This window comes from Plectropomus leopardus, chromosome 18 (assembly GCF_026936395.1).
Source record: "Plectropomus leopardus strain MGB_pleo_1.0 chromosome 18, ASM2693639v1, whole genome shotgun sequence".
NCBI classification, from domain to species: domain Eukaryota; kingdom Metazoa; phylum Chordata; class Actinopteri; order Perciformes; family Serranidae; genus Plectropomus; species Plectropomus leopardus.
This window is the reverse complement of record NC_142193.1, coordinates 21,911,600-21,928,552: the sequence shown is the minus strand read 5'-3', so window position 1 is coordinate 21,928,552 and position 16,953 is coordinate 21,911,600. Positions and strand designations below refer to the sequence as shown.

Below are 16,953 nucleotides of genomic sequence, written 5' to 3'. Positions count from 1 at the left end.
GCCGCGATCTGCATAACATTAAAATCCGAAACACAACTCTACATGTGCTCGTACACAGACACACAGCCTGTAAACAAACTCTAACCAACACAGGTCCTGTCTCTGCCTGAGTCGCCCGACTTCATTAGTATCCAGAAAGAATGCGGCTCATTAATGAATGTCATTAAGGCAGGCGGTGAAGCGCTGGGTGGCTGCCAACAGGACGACTGCTGGGTGGCATGTAGGGAGGGGACGAGCGGCGGCCAGAGAGATGCAGCTGCTTCTCTGCCGGCTGTTCCCAGGGGAGATGCAGAGAGAGTTGGAGAAGAGGAGTATGAGAATGTGGGGGTCTTTAACTTAGGAGTTGGGGGTACGGGGTTTTGCTAGAGGGTTGGGGGGCAGGTGGGCGTTGCAGGCGTGTGCCATCTTAATACCGCGGGAGAAGATGGGGCACGGCAGACGCCATTTTGAGCACCGACGCAGCGAGTCGCCATTTTGAAGGGCTTTGCGTGGGGAAAATGGGAATTGATAAAAAGTGAAACTCAGAAAATGCATCTAAGCCATGGGAGTTCAATAGGGGGTCCATGATCCCCAGGGGGTCCTCTGGGTTTCTGCAGGGGAGGCTGCCAAATTATTAATAGTTCATTTTTTGAAGTTTTTTTCCCCCAGAAAAATTCAAATATTATTAGCAATGATAAATTGGCCTATTTGCAAAAGAAAAACAAAAATAAACAATGAAAAGCTGTTTCCCATGAATCCTTGTCAACATCTATGATGTAAACATATGAATCTGTCTATAGTTATTATATTATTTGAACAGCTTAGCATTGAATGCAGGGTTCCTGCAGCTTAGGGAAAATAATATTTAAGGCTTTTAAGACCTTTTAATGCCGCTTAGACTGAAGTTTAAGACCAAATTACCAATAGCCAGATTTGAAGGAAAGTTTCTCTATTTTTTGTCAAAATGTTTATTATAATGTAAACCATGACTTTTTTCTTTGATGAAAAAGTTAATTATCTACATCAAATAATAAAAAAAGCCCTTTGAGACTGCAACACATGAAGCAATGAACACATCATCATCAGAGTATCTATTTGGTTTACCAACAAAAGTAGGAAATATCTCAAATTTCCAGCTGGTATTCTTGGTGATTTTAAATTTCTTACTCAACATGTGAGATTTGACTTTTTAGATTCTCATCATGAGGAGTTTAAGGAGAGGAATTAATTAAATCTTTTCACAAAAGTAGATCACTTATTTTGAGATTTTATAATGCAATGTCAGACAAAAAAAAAACATTCATAAAACCCTACTTCTGATGTCTGAGCATTTTTAAGACTTTTGAAAGATTAAGTCATTTTAATACCAACTCAGATAAAGGTATATTTATAAATGGCCCTCAAGCCCCTACATGTCCTTGTGGGCCCCGTCTAAATGCAACATCATTTTATAAATGTGGTAGAGGGCCCCTGCTCCAGCTCGCTTTCAGCCGATGGCACCCTGGCCTGAAAAACCGTTCAAACCTCTGATCCCAGAGTTTCATTTCGACACATAGAGAAGCTGACTGATAACTTTTCAGGTTACATGACTGCATAAAGTTTGCTGCAACAATTTGTTCACAGATCAATAGCTGATATTCTTAATTTCCCCAACAGCCCGATTTCTCTCACATTCACACCTACAAAGAGCCTTTATTCTATCTGGTACAATTTCCCATTTCTATTAAATTACTCTTGGATTAATCCCATTGACCATGAGGTTATTTAAAAGGACTGTTTGCAAAAATGTATTTTTTTTCTTACCTGTTGTGTTGTTTATCAATCTACATGTGAGATGCAGAGTGTGGGAGCAGAATAGAGATGTCTGCCTTCTGTTGAATATAACGGACCTAGACGGCACTCGGCTTGTGGTGCTCAAAGCGCCGAAAAAGTCATCAGCAGTTTCTCTTTCCAGAAATCTTGATCCGGTTGCTCAGGATAATCCACAGAACCTGTTGTGAGCAGTTTCATGTAGGATCTATTTTCTTTCTACCAAATTAAACTTGCCAACCGTATCACAGCGCAGAAGGAAGCGTGCATCTACTGCTAGCTCAGGTAGCACCACTGAGCTCGCTAACGTTACAGCTAAACCGAGGAGGACGTCATCAACAGGCCTCTCACGGCATTTTGACTTGTCATTGTGGGAAAAGCACAGGTGTTAGTAATAACACCAATGGTGGCTGTTTCATTCGGTGCTCTGTAAGACTGATGCCGTCTTTAATGTCAGTATTTTCACCTGTGATTTTTCTGTGGTAAAAAAAGACCTACGTTTACATCTTAAGCTGTCACGAGTACAAGCCTCTCATCCGATCAGGTTTTGATTTGAGGAAAGATACATTGCTGTTAAGTTTTTCAAATTATTATTGTTTTTGGGGCTTTGAGCACCAAAAGCTGAGTACCATATAGTTATATTATATTAGAAAGAGGGCCGATATCGCTAACACTCTGCAAATCACACAAAAACTATCTAAACTGATAAATAACACGAGAGTTAAGAGGAAACTGTATTTTTGATTTTAGGGTTTTAAATGAAACGTGACATGAGAATCGCAACAGTAGCAGCTGTTTCTATTAGATATCAGTTTATCTGCTCTGTCTAAATTCTGCTGCTGCTCCGGTACCTCAGGACGCTGACGTCTGCACATCCTCACTCTGATCCGAGGTCTTGTCTGGAGCTCAGGACTCGCTCATCTCTCTCACTAAGGAAGACAACATGCACTTATGCATCAAGTAATTAGTGCTAATCAGTCATGCACTGACCTAGCAGGCGGTCATATTGATTTCAGAGGCTAATCAAGGAAAAGCTTAATGACATGGCAATTAAAATGCTCCAGAATGTGAATTACACCTGCGATTAAATGCTACGAGGATCCAGTGTGGGAGAAAATTATCTGAAGTATTGCCTTCTGCAGTCAGAGGATGTGAGCTGATGAATTCATGCAGTCTGGTTGTTTTCATCTGCAGCTCCTCTGCAGGCGGGGCCTGTGAAATGTAATGATGGAGAAAAAAAAAAACAGTGTATACAGTAGATTTAATAAGTAAAATTGCAACAGTAATTAAAAAAAGTAATGAAAGAAATGATATATTTACAACTTCTTTATTTCTTTAAAATAAGATAAAGGAAAATTTGTTGTTATCAATAATACAAGTACAAAAATGTATCAGAACACAGAAGAATATACAGGACAGAGCATGACAGTGACAGCTTAGGGAATTATATATGGTTCAAACAGATAACGATCCTTGGTATATTATGGGAAAAAAAAAGAACAAAAAGTGGGCTGATCAATGAGAGACTGGATTATTTTCCCCAATAAATGAGAGAAATACTGAAAAAATGTCTAAATGTTATCAACTTGGCACCAACAAACCTGCTCTCTTTCCAGTTTCAGCCAAAATGCTAGCAAACATTCTCCAATAAATAAGGCACTACGATGGGCCCAAAAGCAGGAAACGTATGTGTGAGTGTGTGTTTGCATGTGTGTGTGTGTGTGTGTGTGTGTGTGTGTGTGTGTGTGTGTGAGTATAATCTGAATAAGTGGACCACAACTGATGACAAACGTTCACATTTTATATCGTGCATAAATACTCATCTTAAATCACTCTTAAGATATTTCTATTAATAAACAATGACATTTATTGCGGGGGAATTCAAAAAGACGCTGAGTAACGGATGTCCATGTTTAACACGACACGAATATTTAAAAGTTTAAGCAAAACAGCTTGTGACAAAAAAAAACAAACTACGGTGTGCTATTTAACAACCTTACTTTGTTTAACGACGGGGAGAGTGTTGACTGACGCTGCATCACACAGACTGACTGACAGATTGGTGTGTGACTGCGTGTGTGTCACATGTTGGCAAAGCGCTGCCCGGCCCCTTTTCCAACACGCTTGTCATCGACAGACTACGATGTGATCAAGTGCAATAATGAATATCATCACTTCCCACATATGTTGATACAGCTGTGTGCATAAAGACAGAAAAGTGTGCTTCTGTTATGGCATGAATTCTTAAAAGCACTGCTAAAAAAACAACAAACTTAAAAAGTAAAAGTGGATGAGATAAACATGGTTACTGGTTAAGGCAATTCTGACACTAAGAGATATTGAGTCTGTTCTGCTTGGCGGATGCCTTACTGTGTGGCACCACGAGGAAAAACCATAAAGGTTAACTGTAAGATCTGGAAGCAGGTAAAAATCAAAGCTGCGGCACATTATGAAGAATCACACTTCTCTTCACTCTCTTCGTCAGCGGCAGTGAGAGGATAGTGTTTGTTAATGAGGCAATAAACTGACATGAACAGTCCATTCAGCCGCCGAAAGTCATTGAAAATAAAATCCCTCTGGAAGGCTTTTGAGTTTCTATCCCACCTGTGAGATGGAGGCTGGATGGCGTGGAGGGCTGGAGTTGTGAGAAGACTGTCAATGAAGATCAAAGTCTCATAGCAAATGAATTACGCCCGGGCGCAGAGGGGCAGGTGGCGTCTACATCTCGTGGGCGGCAAGATGATGTTCTGGGATACCGTTGGCGTGAGCCACCACCGTGTTGTTTTCATTGAGACGTCTCACGCGATACATTTCATAATGGATGCTGCTGGTGATGTCCTTAATGTTCTGCATATGGGTCCTGGAAAAAATGCACATACACACACACACACACACATGAAGTATCTGAAAGCAGTATTTGAGTAAAAGTACAGATATTTTACCAGAAAATGACTTTGGTAGAGGTTTAAGTCACCTACTTGAATATAACATGAGTAAAACTTTTAAGTATCTGTTATTTACTGTATTTCTGTATCAAAAGTAATATTATTACATTACATTTTAGTTAAGTATTACAAATAAAAGTACAAGTAAATGCTGTTTAAAAAAAAAAGGTCAGAATTCTATATATAATAGTTTTTTCCTAGCGTGTACATCACCATAAAAATTGAGAGTACATTACACTTGATGAAAAATAAGTTTTGTTTTGTTTTCACAACTGAAAGGGTTTAAAGTAAAAGTATCATATGAGTAAAAATATACATTTTATTTACAAAATCTGGTGGAGTAAAAGTGAAACTTGACAGAAATATTAGGTAAAATACACATCCCAAAAAATATTTTTTACTTCATTACATTACAGCTCTGCCCATTAGAAAGCTGTGGAAGAGACGGACAAACTTCACACTCAAAACTGTGTTTTTCTGACGGCTCTTTGACTTCCACTGTGCAGAATCTTTAGGCAGTTTTGAATTTCATTTTTTTACATTCATCCACTAAATGGAAAGCATTACTATGTGATGTAACAGCACAGCATTTTTGTAAGTAAAAAAAAAAAAAACACACACCAACATAGCAACACAAGGATGCATGTAAACAGACAGAAAATTATATGGAGACAAAATTCTCTCACCTGATGAGGAGATCCCGTAAATAGGCAAACTCACAGTGGGCGATGTTCTCGACTAAAGGAGAGAGGAGATTTGAGTTATCAGAAATAACTGAAAGTGCACAAAAGCAAACAAAAAGTCAGACAGTGTGACAGCTGTGAGCTCTGCTTTGTTTGTGTTATGTTTCCTGAGCAGTCCACTAGATGGAGTCAGAGATCTCAGTGACGTCCCTGTACACACAAAGACACGGCGTGTCCTCTCAACACTCAAAAACCCCTCGACCAATACAGATCTCTGCCGCTAATTTTATCTACTTAAAGTCGCCCTGAAGAGATAAGACTAAATGCTTGAAAATCCCTGTATGTGTGTGTGTGTGTGTGTGTGTGTGTGTTTCTGCACAGCACGCTCTGCAGGAAATTAAACTTAATAAGACACTTGATAGCGGGGCGGTGCCTCCTGTCTGGAGTGGATAACATAATTAAATATTGAAAGATGAATCCTGCAGTAAGAATGGGTGTTAACATAACACATCACTGTACTGGTACACTACAGGCCAGCTGATGAAGCTGAATACGTTTGACTGTAAGACATAACAAAAAGGAAAAACTACACACAAACATCTATTAATCTTGAAGTTTTTTTTCCTCCAGGGTTAAGATTTGAACAAAAAACAACAATTTTCCCCTCTTCAGCATATTTAATGTCATATGTGAGCGACCACAGTGCATCCTTTGTGAGACATTAGGGGACGTGCGGCGTGTGGAAACCAAGCAAACAAATCAGGCCTCCTCAGACAGGCTCTGTCTGCTGGAGGCCTGAGACAGCTGCATGGCACACGACACCAGTCTGAGGACTGAATGGAGCATTGTCTTATTGACTGACTGACTCAGTGAGGTCTTTACCCGTCTTCCTTTTGTCTTTACTTCTCGATAAAACCACTTGCGGCTTAGTTATGTGCACACTGACAGATTCTGTCCCTACAGTGTTTCTCAAAACAAGTTTAAATAAAAGAACAATTTAGGAAACATATGGTCTGAAATCTGACAGATTGGGGGTGTCAGTTTTACCTTCAATGGTTCCCCACTTAGTCTTCCTCCCTAGCAGCCTCCTGCCGTTGACCTGGTACTCCTGGTCGCTGCCCACCACAGCAAATGGGATCATCTCCTGCTCACAGGTTAAAGGTCAATAGACAATGGAGTCAGAAATTACTCAGCTTAGGTACATTAACAATAACTGACTGGATTCAGGATGACAGTGCTCTGTGGAGAGGCATGTCCTTCCACATACACCGATCAGCTGCAAAATTAAAAAACCCCTGAGAGGTGAAGTGAATAACATAAATCATCTTGTAATAATGCATTGTTCTGCTGGGAAACCTTTGGTCCTGGCATGAGAGGGTGTACTTAAGTTGCAAGAGTGTTTGAGTGGAGTCCATCAAGTGGTATCCACATAAATGTCAGGACCCAAAGTTTCCCTGCAGAACACCGCACTGTAACTGGATCATCAATGTTATTCACTTCACCGGTCAGTGGTTTAAACGCTGCGGCTGCTCTCTGTTTATTTGCGTGCAATGATCCCCTCACCCTGATCTTCTCATTGATCATTCTGTCCTCGGCATCCTCGTCAAATTCTTTCTGCGGGTACACATCAATCCCGTTGGCTCGCAGCTCTTCCCTGATCTGGAGAGGCCAGGTTCAAACATTAAGAGAAACACAATAAACTTTTAACCCGCTACAGTTTTCACAGGATATAAATTAAGGCCTTTAGTTGCAGGAGTAATTAGACAGATGAGCTAAAGAGACATCAAACAAATTTACCTAAATCTGCACAGTGTACAGATTAAGGTGGCATTAACAATAATCTTCCTTCTAATCTACTCCAAAAGGTTGGGCTTAGTTGTTAATTGCTGTCTGTATACAAAAAAAAACAAAAAAAAAAAAACAACACAAGATTGATGCCTATGTATAAACCTGTGCACACACCAAGTCTGCCATGCACATAAACACACACACACACACACACACACACACACACACACACACACACACACACACACACACACACACACACACACACACACACACACACACACACGTGTACAACATAAACCAGGGGGAGTTTAGCCTCCTCATTGCTAATGAAAGGAGAGGAAATCCTGAGATCTTTGATGACTGCCAATAAAAACATGCAAATAGACGACTGCAGCCTGATTAACCGTGTAGAGGGAGTGTGGAAAGTAAAGTGTAAAGAAAGAGAGAGATATGCTCTTGAGCTTTGGCAAGAATGTTGTTTTGTTTTGTGACCGTCCAGAGAGCGAGGGAAAAACACAAGAGAGATCCACCAACGGAAACCACAGGAACTTATCCTATCTCTGGTTACTGCTCCACAAACATGCAACATGGAAAGCATGAAGAGAGACAAAAAAAGAATGCTTCTGGATTCAAAATGTGTATTTTATGGCAGAAAAAGAAGAATTTTAAATAGAATAATAAAACTGTACAAAACTATATACATTGTTATTATATGATCAAAGAGAGTCGTTTCACTCATTCCAAGTCTGGTGTCGACATCAGGATTAGAGGCAGAATCACACGTCATACAGAAGTTGCTGTGTATCTTTTAAAATGTGCACGTAATGTGTATTATGTTGGTAAAACAAAACGAGAGTTAAAAACCAGGATCTGTGAACATAACTGTTCGTACGCATGATGAGAAATCATACTTTACCCTGACGCCCTCATTCCTAACGGGCTGAATGACGAGATTTCATTTGCTTGCTTTTTATAAATTGTATTTTTGTTCATTGATTTTTATGATGTAAATACATGTGCACTGATAAATTCTGTGATTCTGTGTCTTGAAAAGGTTTTGGCTCCCCCCGTTGGGATGCATTGGTTAAATTCTGATGTGATGACTTAAAATTAACCCCACCTGTGGGCTTTCTTCGTAACACACCAATCTACACGCTAAAGAAGGGCACGTGTGGCGGTAATAAAAATTATAATCTGATTTCTGTCCTGATCTTGACGTTATTAGGTAAGAGAACACAGAAATCTATTAAAGAATAAACAAAAGAGGAAATGGCGATAGAAAAATGTTACCTTCTTTTTGAAGAAGTCCCTCTCCTCCAGGGTGAGCGTATCCGCCTTGGCAATGACTGGGACAATGTTGACCACCTTACTGAGACGTCTCATGAATTCTACATCAAGAGGCCGCAGACTGAGAGGGACAGAGACGACATAAAACAGATGAAATGATCTGTAACACAGAACTCCTCCAGCAGGGGGCAGATGTTCCTCACTATTCTCCGAGACGGAGGAAGTACTGTAACAGACAGTGTTAGGACTTCCATATGTTGCACCCAGGAAACTATTCACACCATCCACTGTGTTTGAGGTGATGAGCTTCAACGGTTTTGTCATCAGTTTCAAAAGCTCGACAGAAGCATCTGCACATGTTTACGATTGTGGATGCTGGCCTGACCAACAATACTTTGACAAAGACCGGCCATTGTCAATAGAGAACCTTGTGCACCGATGCACAGTGAAGGAAGTGGTGAAGGAAGTTTTCAGATCCCTTACTTGAGTAAACTTACTAATACCACCCTGTAAAAATACTCTGTTATGAGTAAAAGAACTGTGATGAAAATTTCACATAAGTTAAAGTAACTATAATCACAAAAACGTAGTTAAGGTATTAAAAGTAAAACTATCCAGTACATATAAATCCATTATTTAAGAAAAATAGAAAAAACCCACCAAACCTAAAAATTATTTAAAAAAATTTAAACACCCCAAAAAACTATAAAATTATACAAAATAATACAAGAAACACCCCCAAACTAAAAAAAAATTAACAAAAGGAAAAAGCACAAAACTCAAAATGTTACAATAAAATAAAATAGAAACACCACAAAAAAATCTTTAAAATATATCAAGATAATTTCTTTAAAGAAAAAAGACAGAAAGAAAAAAAATATCAAAATAGCTGGCAATTAATTTTATGTCAATCAACTGATTGATCAATCAACTTATCATTGCAGCTGTACTTGTATAAACTCTTAGGTAACTTCATTTAAAACAAAACATTTTTTATAAACTCTTCTTGTGTTTTTTAAATAAAAATCTTCATCTGTAAAGTAACTAAAGCATTCACATAAATGTAGTGAAGTAAAAAAAGTACAGTATTTCCCTCTAAAATATAGAAGGACAGCACTTTAGTACAGTACTTGAATAAATGTACTTAGTTACATTCCACCACTGTACAAGAGCACACTCAAAGCGACAAAAGTGCATAATTGATTGCATGCTCCCACACAGACTCTCCGTCTCTCTCGTCCTTCCTTCCTCTCTCGCATTAGACTTTTTAAGGCAATCGCTGAGCAGCTGCTGGCCAGCCCATGTGACATCTGCGGTGTTGGATCAACATGAAACGTTGCTGGATGGGGCACTCACACACACAGGGGGCCATTTCACTCCAACCCCATGACACAAAAATTAATAGCGGTGCAACACTTGAATGGTGCTCCAGGATCAACTGTGTGTCTTTGTGTGTGTGCTCGAACAAGGCTGACGATCCACAGCTGCTTTCAACATTTTCCCAAGACTGGCCGCTGCACTCGACTGGAGTTACACAAATGCAAAAGCTATAAAATGCACGGTGAATCTATCACTTGATGGACACATGAGACTGTGTGCACTCTGCCCCTAATTTCTTCTGCTAGTATGCGCCAACCCCCTGAGCTCCGAACAGAGAGGGGCTGAACCAGCACAGTGTGGAGAGGGACGGCAGTTTACGCAGTTCGATCAGAGCCAGATGTGTGTGTCTGTATGAGATCCAGGGAAAGAGACTTGGGACATTGTGCTGCTTCAGGGCCTGGCGAGAGAAGCCCATCTTTCCAGTGTGTGTGTGTGTGTGTGTGTGTGTGTGTGTGTGTGTGTGTGTGTGTGTGTGTGTGTGTGTGTGTGTGTGTGTGTGGGGTTAACTGGTGTTCTGGGATATGTTGCATCGTGCTGAGCGGAAATGTATGTGGGCGTGTGTGTGTTCAATATTAGGGGTAAGAAAGCAGAGAAATGTTTCACACTGCTTCACGCTGAAGAGCTTAAGAACAAACCGAGAAAAACTGCATCTGTATGTGATCTGTTAGCACATGCTCGACACACTGTAACTGCCAGTAACAATGACGGTTGTTAAAGTTTCGGTTGATGTGATTCTATGGTCACCTGAGGAGTAGTCAGCTCGAGTCAATTCCATTATTAGTACCATTATTTTTGTTTACTGCTACTACTCTTTGAATTGTATTTACTCTTATTGGTGTGGGTTGTTGCTGTGATTTTTGTTTCGTAATTAATTCTCTCTGTTTAATTCTATTTATTTTTGCCTGGTCTTAGTTCAGCATTATTTTTTGGCTCTTATAGTTATGCTGCCTCTGCAAAAACCTATTCTTGCTTCTGCTTTGCCTTGTTTGTCAAAGCACTCTGTAAACTCTGTTTTTAAAGGTGCTACATAAATCAGGTTATTAGGCCTATAACAATAAGAATAAGAAGAATTATTATTTTTATAACCCTCATCATTCAATTAGTCACCATTTTATTGCCATTTACATTTAGCTGTTCAAAACATATGTCCAGTTGTTGCTCTATGTGGCCAGAATGCTGAAATATTAAATAATAATATTAAAGGCCTCATTGGCCATCCAAAAAAAAAAAAAAAAAATCTCAGGTAAATCCTGCTTTAGCTGATTTTAAGGATGCGCTCTGCTGCAGCAGACATGTCATGCTGTGTCTGTGCCCCACATATTTTGGCCAAAGAGCTCAATGTTAATATAGTTTAAATTTCATTTTTTAAACTATGTTTAAAGATGACTAATTAATCTACCTTGTGTCTTGTAACTTTTGTTTGTTTACTTTACAGAACCCTTTTAAGCTAAGATAGCAAACAGTAAAGTTTCCAAAGTCAAAGTTTCCAACACCTTGTATTCTTTCTCATTTCAGTGCATCTGATGGCAGCGCTGATATCATTTCAGTGCTGTATTTGGCGCAGACAATGAAGAATAACAACATTCAGGCTTCAGCTCTAGCTGTGTGTGTTCAATATGAGTGCATATGTGCTCACATGTCTATATTTAACCATGTTTGAATGGATCCTCACCAGTGTCCGGTCGGGGGGATGAAGTATATGCAGCAGTGGACTCTCGAGTCTGGAATCCTTTTCTTCCTGTTGATGTTGATCTCCTCCTGCAGGTACGCCTCGTACTGGTCATTAATGAACTTCATAATGGGCTGCCAGCTAGAATGACAAGGGAGGAGTGGAAAAGGAAAGAGTCGGACAGATGTGTGAGGAAAGGAGAATGCAACACAGAGGCAGATAAAGAAGAGAAGGAGCAGATGGGTAAAAGGAGGACACGGGAAGCCGGGGGAGCAGAGAGTGAGAGGAGGAAGATAAGGATAGAGAGTGACAGAAAACAAGAACAGGAAAAGTAAGTTGACAGGATAAGTAGGGAGGAAGACGGGCATCTGGTTGACGCAATTTAAAAGTCTCATTGTTTTTATAGTCAATGGCAGAATTGAAGCTTACCAGTTCTCATTGTTGATCTGGTCTCCAAATCCTGGTGTGTCAATGACTGTCAGCTTCATTCTCACTCCCTTCTCCTCGATGTCTGCACATAAAGAAACACACGTTGTATACAATTATCACAAATACATCCAGTGTATTTTATAAACTAGGTAAGCCGGCGTTGTAGATGTGACAAAAAGTAGCACAACTCTGCAGACGCATTGCTTATATATAGCCTGCAATCTATTCAGAAACAGATTTGAGGGAATAATTGGTCATAAATATGAGAACATTTTCAAAACTGCTGCCAAACCTAAAACTGGAACATTTTATAAGTCTAAGAATATGACATATTCTGAGATTGTTACAGCCATGATTACAGTAATTAAAGAGAATTTAAGAAAAGTAGAGAGAAAGAACTAAATGTTTGGCGAGACTACACAACCAGAATGTAAGACTTTGTCAGGCCTGACAAAGGAGTAGATACAGAAGGAAAGAAAAGAAAAACAAAGTAGCAGAGTATGAGACGGGCGTGTTTTGGCTGACAGACCTACAGACACAGATGGACAGAGACAGCCAAGAAGAAGGGACACAGAAGAGTCGAGGAATTTAAGGGGGCCATACCATGACTGATGGACTTTATTTCGATTGTTTTGGGGATCTTCTCCTGAGCTGTAGCCAGCACTGACTTACGGCTGACTTTAGACTTGAACAGCGTGTTCATCAGAGTCGACTTTCCCAGGCCGCTCTGTCCTGTAAGCAAAAAGTCAGACAAAAAGAAAAGCACATTTCAGAATGACATTTCTTTTCCCCCACTGCTTGCACTAGAGGTACCCAACAGTCTACACACTGTTACATTGGTGCCATAATAAACCCAAACAAGATCCATTACTTCCATGACAGTTTGGACGGCTCCACGCTGTCAGTTTATTGGTCTGAAGCAGTGACAAGCTGCAGGTGTCTGTCTGCACAAACACCGGCGGCGGAGCCATCAGTACACGACTACAACCAAAACACACCATCAATAAGATGGATTGGATCCAAGATAAACCGTTCTTTTTCTAAAACACCCAGAAGGCCTGGATTAATGTGAACTGAGTGACTGGAAATAAAGAATCCTCTCAACATTGTGAAGCAGTACAACCCAACAGTCCTGTAACAAAAGCTACCTTCAGTTTTCAAAGGGATATTTTGGGATTTTTTAAGTGGGGCTGTATGAGATACTTGGTCAGTGTACAGTAGATGGCGGTCAACGCGCTGCCTGTTTGCAGAAAAAGACGGGATTCAAACTCTAAAGCTCAGAATTAGGCCGCTGTGGAGAGGGGTTGACATCATAATGGATTTTTGCCACTTAAGAAAAAAATCAGTCTAAGTGGGAGCTATATTTAAAATGTTTTCACCACTTTACCGCGCCGTCACACAGCCCATTCCTCTGGCGCTATATTTTCTCAAACGTGCACTGTATTACACTGCCAGTCAGCTGATTCGGTCAGACATTCAGCAGTTTAAGGATGAGGCGACTAATACAAGAAAATTTTAAAAACTTTAGTGAGTATTACAGCAACAACAAAATGGTAAAGGGATACTTTAACAAATGGGAGTATAGAGAAGAACTTAGTACAGCCCAGTAAGCTGTATCTCATACAGCCCAACTTCAAAAATCCCAAATGATCCCGTTAACCCCGACACTGCATCAGGAAAGGGAATTCTTAAACTTTACTTATATCATTTGCACACATTTTTAATCTACACAAATACATGAGTGGTTGCTGCTTTCTTGCAGGGACATATAAATACAGTGAATCTTAAAGTTCAAGCTGCACTTGGCTGATAAACTGTTCTACATCTGGATAAGATGCACTGAGAGCGATGAACGAGCGAGACTCCCTATCTGTGAGTCATCATTAACTGTCTGTTTATATGGATGGGAGCCTCTCTGACCCCTGCGCATAATGCTAACATCACCATGGGTTAATGACGAGGAGTTTGGAGAGGCCCACTAGGCAGCGAACATTCAAAGTTCAACTTCAGGTTAAGTCAACATCGAGACCTTCACTGATTTATGAAGACGCACACTCAAACACAGCCACACGTACGGGCACTCGGCAGCACACGATACATGCAAACATCGGTCTATCCAGTGTGGCAGCAAGCAGCTGCAGCTTTTAATGGAGAAAATTCAAATTCAGCTGGAAATGTTGGATATAAAATGCACATTTTCTCATCTGTAAAAACTTTGGCAACATTGATGCCACAGCTCCCATCCTTTCTGTAACAGCTGTATTCCCCAAAGTGTTTTGGTCCAAGATTCTCTCACTAACAACTATCACAACAGTAACACGGAGCCAAAGTCCCACGCCATAAGAGTGCACATGTAGTTTAATGATATGATAAAATAAATCTGGTGGTAATCTTTTTTCTTAATAAAGGCAAGGCAAAATTAATACCAACATAATATTGCTGAAAAGGAAAAAAATAAATGAAGATCAACCAAAGTGAATCACTGACCAGTTTAACACCTTTTTTTTTCAGAATTAAATTCATTAAGATACCAACCTAATTATTCAACTTTAAAAAGCATCTTTCCTTCTGAAACCGCTCTCCTCTTTTTGGAAACCAAATTTTATTAGTCTTGTTTACTTTTGCCTCCACAACTTTTCATAACTCAGTGTCAACCCTGAGGCTGCTTCTTAAACAAGCCTTTTTTATTTGAAGATGAAATACAAGACCAACCGGCGCGACATCATCCAGAGGAGACAGGATACAGAAGGGAGGTGGTCTGGGTTTTATGGTGACCTGTCTTCGGTTAGTGTGTGTGCGTGTGCGTCTGTGTGTGTGTAATTGTTTTAAAGACGTATGATAACAGTGACGCGGCCTCAGTGAATATGAGAGTTCTACTTTGTGTGTGGCTGCTTATTAAAATAAGTTTCAGGCCTCCATTTTCAATGATTAGAGAGAATCTTGTATCATACCTGAATAACAGGACGCATTTTATAACAGCAGACTCAAGATGTTTAGAGACACATATTTAAGCATTATTATACCGAGTTGGTGCTACATGTTAAACAGATTTTTGGAGTCTGCACTTGATGACAAGGCTCAGAATGAAAGGGTAGAAAAAAAAATTCCACCTCTTCAGTGTACAGTATGTAAAACTTTCTTGCTGCGAGGAAACAACATGACAGAAACTTTAGCTGGTGTACTCGTGTGCTCCTTACCCACAACCATAATGTTGAGCTCAAAACCTTGCTTCATAGCCTTCCTCCTCATCTGCTCCAGAATGGCGTCAATGCCCACATAACTGAAGTCCACCACAGGACCACAGCCACCCACTGCCGGGGACACCATGGAGTCAGGCACCACCGCCTCAGACATGGCACTGCTGCTGTAGCTGGGAATCACCTCCGGCCCTGAAGTGACAGAGGAAGAGAGAGAGAAGGTTAGAGAGTGTTAGATGAGATGTTATAGATAGATAGATATACTTTATTGATCTCAAAACTGAGAAATTGGGATGTAGCAGCACCATGCAGTAAGAACAGAGAATAAAGAGCACACATTATTAATAGAATATAAAGGAATGCACTTTAAAAAAACCTAAAAAAAACTTAGAGACCGTACATATATACATATATACATGTGTAAAGTGCGGAACAGTATCTGAATAAATTAAAAGTAAAGTCAGTTATATGAAGTGATTGTGGGTGGATAGAAGTGGCAGATACATCTCTGATTAGCAACTTTGAGAATATGAAAAACCAGTAATGTAGACAAGAAAGTAGGTGAAAGAGGCGCATAGCACAACTTGGTAAAGACAAGAACGTCTACATTTCAAGAAGAACTCCAAGAATCAGAGATCATAGAAAAACACCTGATAAACAAGGAACAGCTTACTGAACTTAAAGGCTAATTTGCACAAAGTTTGAAAGCAAAAGTATTATATTTTTTGGAAAAAACAAACAAACAAAAAATATTTGCAGGGAGTTAAATGAGAGCATAAATAGCACTTCATATCTGAATGTTAAATATTAAGACAGACAGTCAAGATTATTTTATTTTAGCATAAAGACAAAGGAACGTTTTAAACAAATAAGAAATACCGTGTCAATATGTGAACGCTGGAAGTTTTGGTACTTGGATTTTGATGCCTTTAGACTAATGTAAAAAAATTTAATTTATAGATACATAGATTCTAAAAAGGTGATTTCAATATTTTGTAGTATTAATACATCAGCACCAGCTGCACTTTCTCACTCTTTCTGCTGTTCGCTGCCACTAAACAAGAAAAGAAGCTGCTGTTATGTTATTGGCTCATTTTGTTTTAATAAGAATTATAACTTGTATGCCCTCAATGCCAATTTTTCCCTGTGATATAAAAAATGGTATTGAATATTCATATTCTTCCAGGTACAGTATCGAAGTTAGAAATTACAGTTCCTTCACGTTTCCAGGCTTAAGAGTAAAAAAGTACGCTAACTGGCTTCTCGGCGTATCCTTATAATTAACTGCTAGATAAAAGAATGATAAAAATAAATTTTTTCATCTAATTCTTGAAAATATTTGTATTTCCAAAAATTATGTACTATTTTGCTCATAGTGATGAAGCTGATAAAATAACACGGAGGCCCCAAAGTTTGAACTAAGTCACTGAAGTCTTTATTACCTCCAACAATGTCAGCGGCAGTGCATTAGCTTTCACAATAAAAGCCCTAAACATATACACTGCATCCCTGCTTACCAGAGGAAACTTATAGAGGCTGTGGCAATGAGCTGTTCAATATATCTAAATAATTTTGCTTAAGATTGTGCTCTGGCTTCTTTTTTATGCTTGTATTCAATATAATATAACACTGCATCAATGAAATGTACTGAAACCAATGTGTAAGTGGAACAATCTACCAACCCCCTTTGGCAGGTGAGTCAAAAAGTTTATTTCGGACACTGTATGTACCTCCCAGAGGACTGGAAGTGTCTGATAAATCTGGATCGTTGTTTTAGCTTTTTA

General features: G+C 39.5%; 1 protein-coding gene across 4 annotated transcripts in view; it reads right to left on the bottom strand.

Moving 5' to 3' along the window:
• Positions 1 to 3,099: 3,099 nt before the first annotated feature.
• Positions 3,100 to 16,953, bottom strand: part of septin9a (septin 9a) — a 94,769-nt gene continuing 80,915 nt past the window's right edge. For all 4 annotated transcript variants that reach the window (XM_042504429.2, XM_042504433.2, XM_042504430.2 and 1 more), the window contains 9 exons: positions 15,170 to 15,361; positions 12,576 to 12,704; positions 11,973 to 12,054; positions 11,547 to 11,684; positions 8,498 to 8,615; positions 6,980 to 7,075; positions 6,464 to 6,560; positions 5,420 to 5,471; positions 3,100 to 4,648 (listed from right to left, as the gene is read on the bottom strand). In XM_042504429.2, coding sequence (XP_042360363.2) covers positions 4,507 to 4,648; positions 5,420 to 5,471; positions 6,464 to 6,560; positions 6,980 to 7,075; positions 8,498 to 8,615; positions 11,547 to 11,684; positions 11,973 to 12,054; positions 12,576 to 12,704; positions 15,170 to 15,361 — 1,046 coding nt within the window. In that variant the 3' untranslated portion in view covers positions 3,100 to 4,506. The remainder of the gene's footprint in view (positions 4,649 to 5,419; positions 5,472 to 6,463; positions 6,561 to 6,979; positions 7,076 to 8,497; positions 8,616 to 11,546; positions 11,685 to 11,972; positions 12,055 to 12,575; positions 12,705 to 15,169; positions 15,362 to 16,953) is intronic.